The 20,591-nt window shown below is 38.5% G+C and overlaps 1 protein-coding gene across 1 annotated transcript; it reads left to right on the top strand.

The window, feature by feature from the left end:
• Window positions 1–17,378: 17,378 nt before the first annotated feature.
• On the top strand, window positions 17,379–20,326 carry LOC138306267 (uncharacterized). The gene is made up of 3 exons (XM_069246677.1): window positions 17,379–17,519; window positions 17,791–18,419; window positions 20,089–20,326. The coding sequence occupies exons 1-3, from the start codon at window positions 17,456–17,458 to the stop codon at window positions 20,290–20,292; spliced, it is 897 nt and encodes a 298-aa protein (XP_069102778.1). The 5' UTR covers window positions 17,379–17,455; the 3' UTR covers window positions 20,293–20,326.
• Window positions 20,327–20,591: the final 265 nt, after the last annotated feature.

Below are 20,591 nucleotides of genomic sequence, written 5' to 3'. Positions count from 1 at the left end.
TGATATTCCTTTCTGTCACGTGACCAGCATAATAGTGTAAGGGCACATACCGACTACTGAATAGTGATCACCCCACCACTTTTACGTATATCACAGGGATCTGAGAATTATAGTTACAGATCTTATAATCATGGACCCACCAGAATGCCCTAAGACCATTTTAGACGTTTTAGAGGTAGTACCATGTAGAGTATAATTTTCATCGTTTTTTATCTAGACCTCTAAAACGTCTAAAAAATGGTCTTAGGGCACTCTGGTGGGTCCATGATTATATAATCTGTAACTAATTCTCAGATCCCTGTGATTTATATTACGTGTAGGACGTATCCAAATCTAACTAATTAAATTGTTTAAGGACACACATCCTCGATATTCCATGGGTTACAATCACAGTCATTTTAATATGTATTCGCGAAAATAAAAGCTAGTAACCCCTGAAGTATCGAGGATGGAGGGCACTAGGCTATATCTAAATATATTTAAACGGTCGATAACGATCACTCAAACAAACGATTATTTAGATTATCATTAAACATGGGGCTCGTGGAGTCCACATAAGTTACTTTCTGATTTCTATGCTTTTGCTTGTGTTAATATGACTTGGGCTAGGTTTACTCAACGAATGATGCATACAACTGTATGCCATGGAAATAGTCAAATCAATCAATATTTTATTTTAGTGTCACGCATCGTAAAAATATACAGCCATTGATAAAATAAATGTACAAGTAATTCAGAATTCAAGAAATAGTGCTATACAGCGGTAAAGTTAGCATTGTACAATTGTACCACAGGCGTTAAATGTCTATAGAGCCAAACGACTGTGATTGTACATACATGTGTATGCGACACTAAATAAAGTTTCATGATCTTGTAATTTATAGTGATTTGATTCAATTCAATTTATTTCTCTCTTACGCGTGCTTTCAAACATCAAAGTTAATTCTACCTCTTTATAATGTACGCGTGCCTCCAAACATCATAGTTAATTCTACCTCTTTATAATGTACATGGTATAGAGAAACATAGAGTATTAGACAGGTTGGGGACACTCCCGTATATGCGGGATAGTCCTGTATTTGAGGGATAACTTTGTTACAAAAATGCATGATTCTGTGAAATGAAAATGGATAAAGTCGTTTAAAAAAATTGTATTTGTATATAGACATATATCTAAGGAAGACGAATTGTACAACCTTTTAAACAGAACTTCGATCAATTTTGTTGTGTAAAAATCATCTTTGAGGAATTCTTTGAAAGAAATGATCGATTACTGATTGCAACGGAAAGTTCCACTTTATCCAATAGGAAGATTTATATAATTTCTGATAGAGTCTTGCAATATGAGTTACCATGCCGCTAACTGACAGCAAAAGGTTGGTCAACATTTCAAGATATAAACACCGAGGACGGCTTTAGTAAACATTTAAGTTAAAAAAAATAAGCGAACACAAAAACTCAAACATTTGTGTCTACCAAGGATTTATAAGTGAGATACGTCATTGGTGTCTACGTAAGGTTTAATGTGTAAGGAGCAATTTAATCCATACACCATTATGTAGCCACCATAGACTCTGGTACTCCCGTCCATCCACATATGTAGCCACCAAAGACTCTAGTACTCCCGTCCATCCACAAATGTAGCCACCATAGACTCTGGTACTCCCGTCCATCCACAAATGTAGCCACCAAAGACTCTGGTACTCCCGTCCATCCACAAATGTAGCCACCATAGACTCTCGTACTCCCGTCCATCCACATATGTAGCCACAATAGACTCTCGTACTCCCGTCCATCCACATATGTAGCCACCATAGACTCTGGTACTCCCGTCCATCCACATATGTAGCCACCAAAGACTCTAGTACTCCCGTCCATCCACAAATGTAGCCACCATAGACTCTGGTACTCCCGTCCATCCACAAATGTAGCCACCAAAGACTCTGGTACTCCCGTCCATCCACATATGTAGCCACCATAGACTCTGGTATTCCCGTGTATCCACATATGTAGCCACCATAGACTCTGGTACTCCCGTCCATCCACAAATGTAGCCACCATAGACTCCGGTACTCCCGTCCATCCACAAATGTAGCCACCATAGACTCTGGTACTCCCGTCCATCCACATATGTAGCCACCAAAGACTCTGGTACTCCCGTCCATCCACAAATGTAGCCACCATAGACTCTGGTACTCCCGTCCATCCACAAATGTAGCCACCAAAGACTCTGGTACTCCCGTCCATCCACAAATGTAGCCACCATAGACTCCGGTACTCCCGTCCATCCACAAATGTAGCCACCAAAGAGACTCTGGTACTCCCGTCCATCCACATATGTAGCCACCATAGACTCTGGTACTCCCGTCCATCCACAAATGTAGCCACCAAAGACTCTGGTACTCCCGTCCATCCACAAATGTAGCCACCATAGACTCCGGTACTCCCGTCCATCCACAAATGTAGCCACCAAAGACTCTGGTACTCCCGTCCATCCACATATGTAGCCACCATAGACTCTGGTACTCCCGTCCATCCACAAATGTAGCCACCAAAGACTCTGGTACTCCCGTCCATTCACAAATGTAGCCACCATAGACTCTGGTACTCCCGTCCATCCACATATGTAGCCACCAAAGACTCTGGTACTCCCGTCCATCCACAAATGTAGCCACCATAGACTCTGGTACTCCCGTCCATCCACAAATGTAGCCACCAAAGACTCTGGTACTCCCGTCCATCCACATATGTAGCCACCATAGACTCTGGTACTCCCGTCCATCCACAAATGTAGCCACCAAAGACTCTGGTACTCCCGTCCATCCACATATGTAGCCACCATAGACTCTGGTACTCCCGTCCATCCACATATGTAGCCACCATAGACTCTGGTACTCCCGTCCATCCACATATGTAGCCACCAAAGACTCTGGTACTCCCGTCCATCCACATATGTAGCCACCATAGACTCTGGTACTCCCGTCCATCCACAATGTACCACAGACCGCCGTATCACATATGTAGCCACCATAGACTCTGGTACTCCCGTCCATCCACATATGTAGCCACCAAAGACTCTAGTACTCCCGTCCATCCACAAATGTAGCCACCATAGACTCTGGTACTCCCGTCCATCCACAAATGTAGCCACCAAAGACTCTGGTACTCCCGTCCATCCACAAATGTAGCCACCATAGACTCCGGTACTCCCGTCCATCCACAAATGTAGCCACCAAAGACTCTGGTACTCCCGTCCATCCACATATGTAGCCACCATAGACTCTGGTACTCCCGTCCATCCACAAATGTAGCCACCATAGACTCTGGTACTCCCGTCCATCCACAAATGTAGCCACCAAAGACTCTGGTACTCCCGTCCATCCACAAATGTAGCCACCATAGACTCTGGTACTCCCGTCCATCCACATATGTAGCCACCATAGACTCTGGTACTCCCGTCCATCCACATATGTAGCCACCAAGACTCTGGTACTCCCGTCCATCCACAAATGTAGCCACCATAGACTCTGGTACTCCCGTCCATCCACATATGTAGCCACCAAAGACTCTGGTACTCCCGTCCATCCACATATGTAGCCACCAAAGACTCTGGTACTCCCGTCCATCCACATATGTAGCCACCATAGACTCTGGTACTCCCGTCCATCCACATATGTAGCCACCAAAGACTCTGGTACTCCCGTCCATCCACATATGTAGCCACCATAGACTCTGGTACTCCCGTCCATCCACATATGTAGCCACCAAGACTCTGGTACTCCCGTCCATCCACATATGTAGCCACCATAGACTCTGGTACTCCCGTCCATCCACATATGTAGCCACCATAGACTCTGGTACTCCCGTCCATCACATATGTAGCCACCATAGACTCTGGTACTCCCGTCCATCCACATATGTAGCCACCATAGACTCTGGTACTCCCGTCCATCCACATATGTAGGCCACCATAGACTCTGGTACTCCCGTCCATCCACATATGTAGCCACCATAGACTCTGGTACTCCCGTCCATCCACATATGTAGCCACCATAGACTCTGGTATCCCGTCCATCCACATATGTAGCCACCATAGACTCTGGTACTCCCGTCCATCCACATATGTAGCCACCATAGACTCTGGTACTCCCGTCCATCCACATATGTAGCCACCATAGACTCTCTGGTACTCCCGTCCATCCACATATGTAGCCACCATAGACTCTGGTACTCCCGTCCATCCACATATGTAGCCACCATAGACTCTGGTACTCCCGTCCATCCACATATGTAGCCACCAAAGACTCTGGTACTCCCGTCCATCCACATATGTAGCCACCATAGACTCTGGTACTCCCGTCCATCCACATATGTAGCCACCAAAGACTCTCTGGTCCTCCCGTCCATCCACATATGTAGCCACCATAGACTCTGGTCCATCTCCACCATAGACTCTGGTACTCCCGTGTATACATATGTAGCCACCATAGACTCTGGTACTCCCGTTCATCCACATATGTAGCCACCATAGACTCTGGTACTCCCGTCCATCCACATATGTAGCCACCATAGACTCTGGTACTCCCGTCCAGTCAGCCACCATAGACTCTAATACTGGTCCTCAATAGCCACCATAGACTCTGGTACTCCCGTCCCATCCACATATGTAGCCACCATAGACTCTGGTACTCCCGTCCATCCACAATATGTAGCCACCATAGACTCTGGTACTCCGTCCAGTCCACAAATATGTAGCCACCAAAGACTCTGGTACTTAACCCGTCCATCCCACATATGTAGCCACCAAAGACTCTTGTACTTTCGAGTCCATCCACATTATATAGTAGGTCCACCATAGACTACTGGTACTCCCCGTCCATATCCACATATGTAGCCACCAAAGACTCTGGTACTCCGTCCATCCACATATGTAGCCACCATAGACTCTGGTACTCCCGTCCATCCACATATGTAGCCACCACCATAGACTCTGGTACTACACGTCCCGTCCATCCACATATGTAGCCACCAAAGACTCTGGTACTACCCAGTCCATCTTAACATAACATTGTAAGCCACCATTTACTATAGCTCTCCACATACTTACTCTCCCGTGTTATCCACATTACGTACCAGCCAAGACCTCGGTACTTTCATAGGACATCATGGTAATCGCTCAATCTTTAGAATACCATCCACATATGCATAGCCACCAAAAGAACTCTGGTACTCCCGTCCATCTACAGTATGTATAGCCCACCATGTTATATAGACTCTGATATTCCCGTGTATCCACCATACGTAAGCTCACATAGTACTCTGGTACTCCCGTCCATCCACATAATGTAGGGCCACCAAAGACTCTGGTACTCCCCGTCCATCGTAACCATATGAGATCCACAATCTAATTATAGAGACTATGATAAATCCCGTTGTATCCATTCCACTTATGTAGCCACCATAGACTCTGGTTCTCCCGTCCAAGACCCTGGTACTCCCGTGTATCCACATCATTTTAATGCTCATTTTAGAATTAATACTGATTATGTAGCCACCATGATCGTAACTCCTTGTCATACAGCATATTTGTATATATATCCATATAACCCAGAATGAAGTATGTGTAACATTGTACATTTATGGATATCGAACCAGTGATCAATATATCGCCTAAGTGTACATAAATATGTAAAGAATAATATCTCCAAAACCACATACCTGTGTGCATGAACATCTGATCCCAGCCACCACTTTTTTACCAAATGAAGCTACATGTAACAATCTATTATCGTATGTATACAGGGTAGCTCCTTTTGTTTGATTGGAATTTTTGCTGAAGAAATTACACATTACAACGCACGACGAGCACGCGTTACTAAACTGTTTGGAGCGCGTGCGCGAGTCCGTGCATATAGCTATATGATATAGCACATGACTGAGACCACAGGGGCTTGTAACATCGAAAGTAGAAGCGGGAGTTAATGTATTGAAGACTATTTAAAAATCTCATGAATATTTAAATGTTTCAAGAAAATTTACGCCTTTATGCAATAGTATGGACACGATACCATAATATTCTCAACATATATGTTAAATGCCCGTGATATTAACGGTAAAAAAGGGGGAAAAACAATGGTTTTAAAAAGTTTCTGTCTAACATTATAATTCAACTTTGAAAAGGTAAAAACTAGAAGCGATTCGTTATTTTCGTTTTCATCCATATTAAAACAAATCTTTGAATCTACAGCAGCTGTACCACTAGGCTTAGAACATTAAACATTATTCCACATCGCATGTTGTAGTATTTTGGGAACAATTAAGAAATAAGACTTTAAAGTTATATTTCATGAAATTTTCACTCTACCAAACTGTTGTAAAACATATAAGCCATGGGCTAGGAGGGTCCCACATGTATCCCTCAAACCTCCGAACCAATATTTTTCTGAACACTTATATCACAAATAAAAATACTAACATTGCATAAATTGGGATGAACTTCCGGTTATGAAGTCATCAAGATGGCCGTCATTTCGAATTTGCTAAAAGGTGTAAAAATAGTCATAACATTGACATTTTCAACCGAATCAGACAAATGAGGTATCAAAATGACAACAATAGATCAACAAATACATATCAGGACCAATAATCCAATATATGTAATACTTTCTAAGCAGGAAATGAAAAGATAGGATTTTAAGCTTACAAATGCTAATTTTTTAGCAATTTTTCATATTTGGCTGGCCGCAGCAAAATAGTTTCCTAACAGCAAACTCATATATCTAATCAGTTATTTGATGTCTTATCAATCAGTAAAAATGACACCCTTATATCCCTACGGCCTAATAGTCCAAAGGCCCATTAGTCCAAAGGTCCAATAGTCCGAAGGCCCAATAGTCCGAAGGCCCAATAGTCCGAAGGTCCTTTAGTCCAAAGGTCCAATAGTCCGAAGGCCCAATAGTCCGAAGGCCCGTTAGTCCAAAGGTCCAATAGTCCGAAGGCCCAATAGTCCGAAGGCCCGTTAGTCCGAAAATTAGTCAATATTGCAAGTGATATAGTTGTTATAATTAACGTATTTTGACGAAAACATTTTCGGCACTGCTGATCTGACAATTTCTATGGATGGTAAGTTGTCACTTCTTCATGTAGCATTGCAAGGTCAACATTACATCAAAATTAAGAAAATAAAATTAAAAAAAATGTATATAAAAAAAAAATGATAAAAAAAGATGCTCCACCGCTGACAAATGGTATTTTTTCACTATCAAAAACAGGAGCAGACGATTTACTATTTTTCTTCATTTACAAAAGTTACTTAATTTACACCTTTACCACCATTGAACAGTTTAAGTTTCTAATTTTACGTCAAGTTAAAAATATGAAAAATAATTAATTGCATCCCGAAAAAAATCCGTGGCACTATATCCTATATGGAATGAAGTACTGATTGCGCATGCACCAAAGGCACATTTTGTTTTTATTTTTTTTGTGTTAATTAGACATATATATATACACGACTAAACACCAAATATTGTTCAAATGATGAATATCATTTAGGCTCTGTCGGCGGTGGAGCATCTTTATTAATATATGTACGAGGGGTGTTCCAAAATCATTGTTACTTTGGTGATTTCTCTTTGATAGAAGTAATTCTGGTCATTTTACTTTGCCCTGTCCCTCGAAGTACTCCCCCTCTGCATTTATGCATCGTTTCAACCGTTCGATCCACTTTTAGAAACAGTTTTCGTACTCTTGAATTGGTATACTCATAAGATACTGGTAAATGGCAGAGCCAAGGGCATTTCTTGATTTATATTTTGTTCCAGACAGGTGAAATTTTAGTTTGGGGAACAAGAAAAAGTCACAGGGGGCCAAGTCTGGTGAATATGCAGGGTGGGGGAGGACAGTGACCTTTTCTGCCTTCAAAAACTCTGTTACAATGCGCGCCTTGTGTGCTGGCGCATTATCATGTAAAAGCCTGAGGTACTTCAAACCTGTCCGTGGGCGGCGGCGTTTGTCATCTTCGCTAGCCAAGGCTTCTGATTACGTTCGTGGAGTGTAACGTAATCAGAAGCCTTGGCTAGCGAAGATGGCGTTTGTAGACTTTCTGAAGTTTTCGAAGTACAACGTCTCTATAATACTTCGCTGTGACAGTTTTGCCTTTTGGAACAGGGATTTGAATGATTGGACCCTTGTTATCAAAGAATATGACATACAAAACCTTCCTCACGGTGCGTATTCTTTTAGCAATGCTAGGGCGCCTGGCGTTTTTGCTTGCCCAGATTCGATTAGAGCATTTTCTTTTGGGTTCGAAAAAATACATCTGTGACCAAATTATCAAAAGCCTTTTTGCTGTATTTTGGGTATTTCGTCAATAAGGATTTGGCCTTGTCAACCCGGGACCTCTTTTGGTTGTCAGTTAGTAAATGGGGTATCCACCTGGCATTGATCTTGCCCAGCTTAAGATGTTTCTTTAAAATGCAATGAATACGTGCTAAAGACAAGCCTGTCATTTTAGCTAACTGCCGGACAGTGTACCTTGCATCTTTTTCAAGGATTTGCCGAAGTTGTTGCAGGGCGACCTGTGTGGGCAGCATCTTTAAGCTGCTGGTGTCCCGACTTAAATCGAGCAACCCACCTACAAATAGTCATATATGACATTTGATCCTTCCCATATATATCACACATCTCACGATGAATATCCACCGGCTTTAAGCCAAGTAGAGACCTACCTTTGATATAGGCCCTAATTTCAATTACGTTTTCAACTCTCTTGCCAACCATATTTGTATAGAGTGTAACGAGTGCGCTACAAAACAATGTACACAGCACCAACGTTAGTGTAATTGTGAGCGAGATATTTACCTATATCACGCTTCAGATATCACGCTATCGCCACGAGGTAGTTTTAAGCCCATTTAGCACGATTTCCACGAGATATTGCGCAAGTAACATTAATTTCGGAACATCCCTCGTATGTTACATTTTATAAGATATCTCACAAGTATACATTACATGAATTATCTTACAAACTTTAAGATGTCCGATTGTTAGCCTTATGTACACTGTATTGCATTAGGATTAACATTGCTCCATGAACAAATGATGTATATATAATCGAATCTTTCAGAAAAATGACCTTTACTATCCCCTGCGAATCGCGTTTGTGGGGGATATTGTTTTGGGCTCCGTCCGTCCGTCCGAGCTATAACTCAAAAGCCGTTCAACGCAGTTCCTTGAGATTCTCTGTTTACATCAGACAAGTGCCGTAAATTTCTTAGCTCTGCGGTCTCAGATTTTCCTCTGGGGAGTAGGTCATATTTACTATAGATAATATAGAGAAAACTCATTTTTGAGCATAACTTGCTCAATTTCCATAGAAAATGATTCAAACTTGGTTGGAATCTATATACTGAGATAGCATTTTATTATAACGGTAATGCCCGAATTGGTCCTGGCAGAGCCCATGGGGCTAGACGGGGTTAAAATGAGTGAAATTTTGAAAATCTTCTTTTGCATTATTTCATAGATGTGAAAAAATGCTCACAAAAGTCCTAAACAACTTCAAGAGCCGGATGGATGCAAGGGGCCAATATAGTGTTACACTTTCTTATATTCTGTAACCGAACATGGAATGGACACTTCAAGATGGCGGCCGCTGCGTACTTCCGCAGAATCCTCACTTTAATAGAGACCTACATTTTTCGCTCTGACGTGGCCGCCATCTTGAAGTGTCCACTTCATATCGGTTCACCACATGCACAGTGGTCATGTTTAGCCCACCATCTGATTTTAGCCTAGTCCGCTAAACCTGTCTATATTATTATTTATTTTTTGTTTTGCCTAATATATAGTCAGCGCGTGAAATGTGAAATCGTAGGGTCTATACATCATCCATGCTCTGCCGGGAAACGTGCATATACATGTACCTATTCAGTGGGATCTAATGTACTCCACTGCCCCCATGTTACATTCTATTTATGCAATCAAACAACTGCACAATTAAAGCCCCATTTTGGGGTGAACAAATATCGTCATAAAGTACCAAACTTTGCTGAATAGTAGAGCATATATCCTTATGAAATTATCCGCTAATAAAAAATGCCCAACATTTTCATGTTTTTCAAAAACAATAGAAAACCCTTCTTCGGAGAGGGGGAAATCCGTAGTTCCGCCCCACAGCCAACACAATCTAGTACGCATGCGTAGGCACATAAAAAGTGGAATTTCCCTAACAAACATTAACTTCAACGCCATGCATGGCGAACACAACTCGCCAAATACGTGTCAGCGAACACACGTGGGTCTGTTGGAACGTGGTGAAGAGCGAGATCAATTCTTCAAACAACGATAATTTAGCGGTCAAGTTGCTCGATCGCGATCGACTGCACGTTACGAACCCACGCATTCCACGTGTGGACCTACACATACATGTTGTATATGTATACGTATTTACATGTAGTTTCTAAATAAGACTAGACTAAAACTATTCAAAAAGTTTTTGTTCTTGAATGGAAACCAAGCAATTTAGTAAATTCAGTATTTGCTGATCTTATGTGTTTTATAATAAAGATTTATAGATGCCTATTGTGTTACCTGATGAGGCCTCCCATGGGTGGCTCGACAAAACTCGTAAACAAATGAAAGTAAACACAAATACGCCATGTCGTTACCTGCTATATAGATCTTTTTATAATAATACAGCGATGTATACATACATACGAAGTCTGGTAAGCCTACATGTTCTACTCCATCGAAGACCGAACATAAACTTAGACCAGCTAGTGTTTGTTTGAGACAACAGGGTCAACGAGGATATCGGCATTATCGGATATATCCATGGCAAGTGATCATGATCATGAATTACTAACTGAGTACAATCCACATTGTAGCATAAGATTTATGAACTTTGTTATTACTACATGCAGAAACATATATACATAATATATGTTTATGCTACATGTAAAGATACCTGTACATTGTATATGAACCACAGGTCATTGGCTCTATAGACATTTCTCTCTCTCTATATATATATGTAATACTGTGGTCAATATATAAAGAGAGGAAAATGTCTATAGAGCCAAACACCTGTGCATGAACCACTTGTAGGCCTATTTGATTCATATTATCTCATAATGCATTGCATGCACGGGACAGGAAAAGGAATACATGTACAAAATGTAGAATAGTTTGGTTTGATTGAATAGTACCAAGAAGCACAGGGGGCCAACTCAATGAAAATGGATGTTGTCATACATTTTTTTTGTATTCGGAGGATGGACTGATGAGTATATATGACAGTCATGTGATTTTTTTCAAAAAATACGAGATTTGAAAAATTATTAAAAAATCGGGATATTTACTATAAAACAGAGAAAGGGACGACAGTCGCCATATTGGATTTTTTACCCCCACCTCGATTAAAGTTAATTTTTTCACAATAGTATACCTTTTTTCCTAGAGTCATAATCACGCATCAGTCCTTCGATAATCCATAATCACACACAAACCATGCAAAAGCATATAAATGATGTCTATATAATCAAACGCAATATTTAATCCAAAATTACCGGCGCTTTCTGACTTGTGACATCGAAAGCAACGTCCTAGTGAAGAGCGATTAGAGTGACTTCCCCTGCAATGTCATTCAATGGGTTTAGTCAGAGATATTCCGATACGTTTTAATATTCAAATTTTCCGCGAAAACAAACGTATCGGAATATCTCTGATTAAACCGATTGAATTACACTGCAGGGGAAGTCACTCTAATCGCTCTTCACTAGGACGTTGCTTTCGATGTCACAAGTCAGAAAGCGCCGGTAATTTTGGATTAAAATATTGCGTTTGATTATATAGACATCGTTTATATGCTTTTGCATGGTTTGTGTGTGATTATGGATTATCGAAGGACTGATGCGTGATTATGACTCTAGGAAAAAAGGTATACTATTGTGAAAAAATTAACTTTAATCGAGGTGGGGGTAAAAAATCCAATATGGCGACTGTCGTCCCTTTCTCTGTTTTATAGTAAATATCCCGATTTTTTAATAATTTTTCAAATCTCGTATTTTTTGAAAAAAAATTACATGACTGTCATATATACTCATCAGTCCATCCTCCAAATACAAAAAAAATGTATGACAACATCCATTTTCATTGAGTTGGCCCCCTGTGCCAAGAAGAGTATAAAAACAGTCCGTTAATGATTTCTATACAGTTCATCAAGTGAAGAAGATCTGGTGGAAAAGTATACCAAAAAAGCTAAAGACACCCTGGATCAGTCCTTCATTAAAAGAAGAGAAAATGGGGAAATATCCGTTTTAATAAGATTGGTAAAGTCCTAGGCATCACGAACTTATTTTTTCTTACATATTTTATTTAGCGCATAAACTTTTAGACTTGCTCCATAAATCGAACTTTTTCTATGAAAACAAATGGGCTGAATACCAATAAACATACATTTGTAATTCACGTTCAGTGTAAAATGGAATGCACTCTCGTGAAATAAGAGAAATTTCAGTTTCAATTCCCTTTTCCTTTTTTACTACGTATATGTATACCAGGTAGCATCAAGGATCAAAATGATATATGCTGTGTCTTTTTAATGATGAAACTCAAATAGTCTGACAACATTCATATCCCCTTAGTTCACTCTAATATTGACGTTTGTACTAATATAAATGCGAGTCTTTGATTAGTTTAATTCGTTCAGTGTACATAAAATCGTAGGCCTATATATAAAAATGCCCATACGATAATTAAGACTCATTCACCTGGTAATTAATACTACATTACAATTGTATTGTATTGGTATTGTATTGTATTGTATTGTATTGTATTGTATTATACAGTTGTTGACTGGGGGTGAGGGCAACAGACGATTTGTTGGACCCGAAGACAAACTGTTGCCCGAGGGCAACAGTTTGTTTGAGGGTCCAACAAATCATCTGTTTCCCGAAAACCCAGTCGATAACTGTTTTGTTATACCCCATTGTGACGTCACTCCGGTCCAACAGCACATTTTAACAGTCGATTTTAACAGTCACTTTGGACCGCTCGACGGAACAGTTCATTTGTTGGCATTTTTGTTAATAGAGTTTATATAGGAACTATTTTATAGGGGTATAACAATGTATTATATTGTATTGTATTGTATTGTACTGTATTAATACTTGATGTATATATAGGGATTGGATTTCGTTTTTATGTTAACCATGCTTGTATGGAGCAATTCCTCTAAGAATATATTCTATGGGGCGTTAGCGCCCCATATTGAATATATTCTTAGAGGAATTGCTCCATACAAGCATGGTTAACATAAAAACGAAATCCAATCCCTATATTTACACTCACACGACTTTTTATTTATATTTTATGCAATAAAATCGTCATTTGAAAGTGACGTAATTATTCAATAAAAGTCGGTCAAAAGTGGGAGGAGCTTACTCAATTGAACAGCGAATGATGACGCTGCACCTAAGGTAGAATTGATCATCCGCGACGACAAAAAAGTTCAATATTTTAGTGTGAAATAAACATGACAAACAAAGTAAATTTCAGAGATAATTTTATTTAATCAAATCAGAACTTTAAGTAGGTATTAAATTTTGCAAAAAGTTCATATATAGCGTAATAACATAAAGTATTTGTTCTCGGCCACATGTGTGCGAACTCGGTGACCGTTATTGTGCAGCGAGGCGAGGCTGACGCACGCTTACACAGTGGAGTTTTCCGAAGTTGTCAAAACACCAGTGTTCAAGTAGCTAAATTTGTTTGAGATTGTCGTCTGACTTGACGATATTACATCCTTCGGAGCCATGTGATTATATAATCTACGCTTATATCCATCGCCATCTAGACTATAGATGGAACAACTTCACTTGTGTTCGATGGATACAATGTAGCTGTGTTGACGCGTAACTGTCAACACGTGGATTACTAGCGGTGCATGTTTTATAATACACATGATTAAATTCTCAAAGAACAAAGACAAGAGGATATGTTTATAACTGACCTCTATCAGAAGGTCTCACGCCCGTCCACCCCAAAGACTCGATCGTAGGACGAACACAGACACAGAGGTAATGTTTACATTTGACACCCATCATTTTTAACAAAAATTAAAGCACGTCGCCCCGGTCGGGATATTTTTCCGTTTCTTTATACAATTGTTAATTTAAAAATTGTTTGAATCATATATAAATATAAAACATGTATATATTGTTTACATTTTTCCAAAATTCTATGAAAAACAACAATATACACGTAATGTTGCATCAAAATGTAAACAAAGCCATGTGTTTGTTTAAAAAAGTAGTCCTTTTACGTTGCATAGAACATTTACATACGCAAGTTCAAAGTTCAATGTTACCATGCAGTTATGGTAAACAAAATCGGCTAGTATTAGCGTATAGTGACCAAGCATAGCAAGTGTAAATATACACGCATAGTCTGTTGAAATGTATGATGATCCTTTTCTAACCACACGACACGTAATCGAGAAACATTTAATCAGTTAATTATACAGAAATGAAATCTCGACAGGAAAAAAAATAAAGGAGGTAATAGCAACGGTATATATGTCGATTAAGTGCTGGGTCCTAACAAACACATATTTGTTGGGTACATGAATACTGAGAATAGATATATAGATGTAATATACGATATGTATACATATACTTACAAAAAAACGTATATATACATGCAGTAACCGTGTTGATCATGAGCAAAGTAATACAATCCAGACATGTCTCAACAAACAATTTGATGTATCTCGACTAGCGCCGATTCCAGTGATCTTTCATCTACATGTACTATCACATATTTCATAGACATAAGAATATCGTTATAAATTACCCAAAGAAGAAATAGAAAGCAGTTATAATACATGTATACAGTAAGCTATTAGTCCACCTCTTTACGTATGTTCTAAGTATTTAGATATACTGTGCTCTCCTAACTCTCAAATTATGAATTGATTAGTAGTATCATGATATTCGTTTATATATATTTATAGTTTGGGATTGTATTGTATTTATCTCAAATTATTACACGAGAGGAAAGTTAAAATCAACCGATCATTACCAAAATTCACACGACCACGTGTTTATATTTGTACGATAAAATACCCCATATGGTGCCCAATGTATGCATTTCACTATTTACTTCCACTATTTTTCGATTAATACGTATTTTGTATTAAGCTTTATATAAACTATATGTAACCTTTGACAGGACACATTTATAATCTGTGAAATCTAATATGTATCATATACTAAAACAGTTATAGAACATTGTATTGCTCACCGTTTGCTCAAAACTGCCGTCACTCTCGGCCACGCTTGTTTTGTTTACTATCCGGGTTTCGAACATATACGTGTACACGGGGTATTTTTAACTATGCAAATCAACCCGTTCTATTTTAAGAATTCTTTACTCATGGATTATGGCGTAATTATCTTTATTGGAAAAAACCAAATGAAGAACCTTTCATAAGGGATGTTAATGTATATTTTAGCAAAGTTTGGTGAAAGCATAATGGGACTTTAAATACTTCCGAGACCATTCTATTTAACACATTAGTTGGGTAAACGGCAGCCAATCACCATCGCTTCCAGTTTTTTGGGTTTTTTTTTCGTATTTTTGTTTTGTTGTAAACACGTATAGTTAAGAGGTAAACAAAATACCAGCCACTTAGAGTTGTTATAGTGGAATCATGGTCGACATCTACGACATATCAAACATTCAAATTGAGCGCTCGCCCCTGTGAGGTAGGCTCTGGGTTCTGTCCCCTTGCCGAGACATACCAAAGTCTATAAAGTGGTAGTTTCTGCTCCTTCTTAGCGTTCAACATTAAGAGAGTGGGACGACTGGTTCGCCCGTTGTCAGTATAATGTGTCCTGATGGGGTATGTTGCTTGGTGTCTTCAACGGCATGCTCCAGTGATAAAACACTATCAAAAGGGCAACAATTCCACTATACAAGAAGACATGTATAAATACACCACAAACAAGTGTCTTGAAAAACTTGAAATCACACTATACGGATGAGCTTCCCTGCAATGCATATAATAGAAAATCTATCAACGGTAAAGCATACAGTACTTTCAGTACTTTGATTAGTGTAGTTATATCTGTTTCAATTTCCCCGTTTGGATGGTTGATATTTGTAAGAAACATTATCACTTTAGATTTCACCTTTAAAAACAGAAGCCAAGCGTTGTTCAACTCATTACATATCCTCAATTAGGCTATTTTCATATAAATTACTTCTCTGAAACTAAAGCATTGGCTAAGTTAACACTCATAATTCAATAGTAGCATCGTTGTAGTCAGACGATTCAAAATTGAACAAATGATAGGGCTGATCCGCCGGGGCCCGAAGGGCGGGGTCAAATAAGCTGCTATTTTCATATAAATGACTTTCTCTCTGAAACTATGTATTGGATAGCACTCATAGTCGTATAGTATATATATATGTACCTTTATCATCGTTGTATGGCTGGGATTCAAAATTAAAGAAGTCAATTTGCAATGTTTTCTAATTGTAAGAGTCTTTGTGATAATTACTAAAAAACAACAGGTGAGCGATACAGGCCTCTGGGCCTCTTGTTTTATATATAACTTTAATTGAATGTCGGTACATTAAAATCTTGCAACAGAGAGAAAGTGTAAGTTTTATGATATATAATCAGTTGTACAACGCTTGTTTTCTGTTTTCAACGGTGAATTCTAACTTTATCGTCCCTTTACCTGAAACCTATCCTAATAGAGCTTCCATTATGGTCAATCAAATTTCTACCTGCATAATCTTGAAGGCGAATTCCAAGGGTCGAAGAAGCTTGGAAAAGATGTAATAAATATTTGCGTGTGCTTAGTCATTTCACCCAACGAGAACAACAAAGCTAACTTTATATGTATACTGGGACGAGTTGGCGTTTTCAATTGATGTAGCATAGTGTAGAAAATGCATTTGGTCTGAAGTACACGTGGTATAGATGTCATCCGGACATGACCCCTAAAGATCCTCTACTGAACGGAGTAGTTATAAGGATCTGTGTTTTTATCAGATTGAGTCAAGACTATACACTATACCGCAAACTATGAAGGGCCGTTTATGTCAAAACGGAGATACATGTAATTTAACATTTTTTAACATATTTGTTGAGAAAATGGCGACTGGCAAATTAACGTACGTAGTGAACGACGTCTGAACCCTAAGTAAAGCAAAGAATGCTAATCTGGCCATTATATATTTATATCTTAAATTCGGACTGAGAAAATGCATAAATCATTTTCATTTAGCCCAATTATAATTTGCCGCCATTTGTTGTTACGTTTTTCCCATTTAACGTGACGTCATTTTCCGTATATCTGACGTCATAATCAGAGAGCGGCATGTGTTTTTGTTGCATTTCCACCCCAAGAATTCAAGAAAATCGCCGTGCACTGTATGTATGTACGCGTGGAAAGCGCTGATATGGCTGATTTTGGCAGCTTATGTCTTCATAATTTCTACAGGTAGAGTATTTGCAGACATGAGAAATTAACTTAAAAATTACTTTATATTGGTAATTACAATACAGTATGTATCTGTAGGATGAAAACAGTATCTACAGTAGTTTTGAAACATTCAAGGTAATCAGAGAACAATTTACTACATCAACGTCGTTCACTACGTACGTTTTTTGATAGGTCGCCAACTGCATGCCATGGGACAAATTTTAAATAATTATTATAAATCTTTAAATATTTTCTAGTTACATTAATTTAACTTTATTAATCTTAAAAGGAAACAAAACAGCTGAGAAATCTGATGTCATATACCATTACACGAAAAGTGATGTCGATACAACCCCCAAATCTGATGTCATACACCATTACACGAAAAGTGTTGTCGATACAACCCCCAAATCTTCGTCATGGAAAGCACTTTCACCTACAAATTATTCAGAAAAAGAGAAAACGACGAAAATTCTTTGGTGTGGCGCATGTGAGAAACAGCTGAAGATGAATCTTCCAAGAACGTACAAAATTAAGATTTCCAACAAACAAACCTATTTCTTTTCAAGACGCAGGCGCATCAAAAGAACTCAACGTAGTAACAAACCAATTATAGCTGGCGTCAAAAATACAACTTTTCCAACTAATCGTGTGCACGAGATAAAAACGGACAACTCTAACAGACAGAGTTTGGAAGTAAACAAGAAACGAAATATAAATAGAGTCTGGAATATGACGAATCTGTCTGGTGGGACGAGGAACAACTCTGGCGGGACGAGGAACAACTCCGGCGGGACGAGGAACAACTCTGGTGAGACGAGGAATAACAACTCTAGTGTGAACGTCCGGAAACGACGATACGCGTACGATGACAACGATGAATGGCAATATGATGAAAAGTTCGATTATGATGAAGATGTAAGTACCCACCAAAAGTACACATAGATCAAAAGTACACATACACATGTCAGGTTTTCTCCATTATACACTGGACCCTTCTTTTAACAAGCGAAAACAAAATCATTTTTGTTTGTTTCTATGTGTCAGTGCTCAGATTAATTAAAAGCTTTAGTTTAGTTTAAACATATTTTATTGTATCAAATATGTACAATAGGATTGGGCACAAGTTTTACCAACTTATATTAAGCCCTTTCCATACAATATTAGGTAACACATACAAAATTATACAAGATGACATTAACAATAAAATAGTATTTTGTGTGAAAGTGTGGATAAGGGAAGGGTAAAGATAGGATGTAAGAAGGTGCAGGTATATGAAAAGAATGTGACAGAGGCCTTCATTTATATTATCATAAATCATAGTTAAGACATTTTCACTATTAAAAGAAGCATTATTTAAGACTACGTGAATGATCATCATCTTTCTCGACCCAGATGGCACAAGTACACAATCCACTACGCACAACTTTCGGCTTATCAATGTTCATCATATCTCCTTCCATGGTTTTCCTTCACTTTGTTCATTCCTTTCCTTCTGATATTTCCGTTTCGCAAGTGTCATATGAGTCGAGAAAGATAAAAGACACAGTATTTGATAAAGTTAAAGTGGGTAAACAGTTTATATATATATATGAATTATTTCAAATACACAATATATCAAATGTATCAAGTACTGAAGAGAGATATGTTGGGAAAAATTAGGAAGGCTTGCACAATTGTAACTTGAATAGAAAGAGGTAGGTGATAGAGGCTTTAAAAGCTTTAAATATGAAAACGTAATACGGTTTTATATAGAAATATTGCAAAACCCACGGTTAACGAACACGCTTACACAGCAAATACAGGGTTGTACGTACAGTAGTTTTAAGGAATGATTTTTATTGTTTGTTGTTTACTGGTGTGTAAACTGCATGTTTTGTACAGATATTTTAGATGACGCGCGTTACCGCGTCATGTTGAAATATATGTACAAAACATGCAGTTTACACACCAGTAAACAACAAACAATAAAAATCATTCCTTATATTTACATTTAGACAGACCATTTCATTTAAATTAAGAGTTTAAATGAAATAAAACTCTGTTTTTTCTTTGTTATACGATTGTTGGAACAGCCGGTCAATTGATGGAATCCCGAAACAGCTGGCTTCAATCTGGCGGGAAATGTTGTCAAATTCAGAGAGGACACAAAATATAGTTCCACATTAACTTTATCTTTTTTTCATCCCATTTACACAATATTTGTTAATTCTTTTATTTGCTGATATATTATTTAAGATTTACATTACATTCATACATGCAATATATTGAAGATTTTTCATACAGATACAATAGGCTTAATCGGAAGCGCATTCACACTACTTGTGGAAGTCAGTGTTCCGGTATGTGTATTCTTGCGTGGCAACCACTGCGTTTACGCAAGTGTAAACGATTTCGCAGTTGGTAAGCTTATATAGCAAAGAGAAAACGGAAATGTAAATATTAAATAATAAAGTAAATATGATGAACAGTTAACTATACTTAAAACAAAGTACGTAATTTCCTTAATTGGTCCTCGGAGATTCGTTATAAACAAAGCTTCATCGATTTTACGGAAGTAATTCTTATTTCCAATTAAATTTTTCAGTCTGAGGAAACTAAGAAGTGGAAGAAGTACGCCAAGAACTGGGATAAGATAGGTTTACGCCTGATTTATATCGGCTCCACCATCATCATGGTCACTTGTCTCTGTTGCCTGTGCTGTCGGAAGTGCTGTCGGATCGTGTGTTCTGCTGTAAACCATTGTGTGATGAGCTGTGTCGACAGGTGTCTCTGCAGAGATCCAAGTTAGTATAGGTCATCTCAGAGGTCAAGTTAGAATGTCAAACTTCATCTGCCAAACAAGACTAAAGTAGTGAAAGGGCTTCACTTGTGGGATTCGCTCTTCCTTTACTTGAAATAAGTATTACATAAACACATCTGATCATTTCCAAATCTTTATCTCAACTTCCACATATTACAAGAGAATACCATGAAGGGGAATAACTCTACATTAAAAACTATTGTTATACTATAACCCTGCAACACCCATACAACCTGTCTACACAACACAATAAATAATATATCAATTAGGTTACATTTATATATGTA

Source organism: Argopecten irradians, chromosome 13, assembly GCF_041381155.1.
Source record: "Argopecten irradians isolate NY chromosome 13, Ai_NY, whole genome shotgun sequence".
Lineage (NCBI taxonomy): Eukaryota > Metazoa > Mollusca > Bivalvia > Pectinida > Pectinidae > Argopecten > Argopecten irradians.
This window is presented reverse-complemented; position numbering and strand designations above follow the sequence as displayed.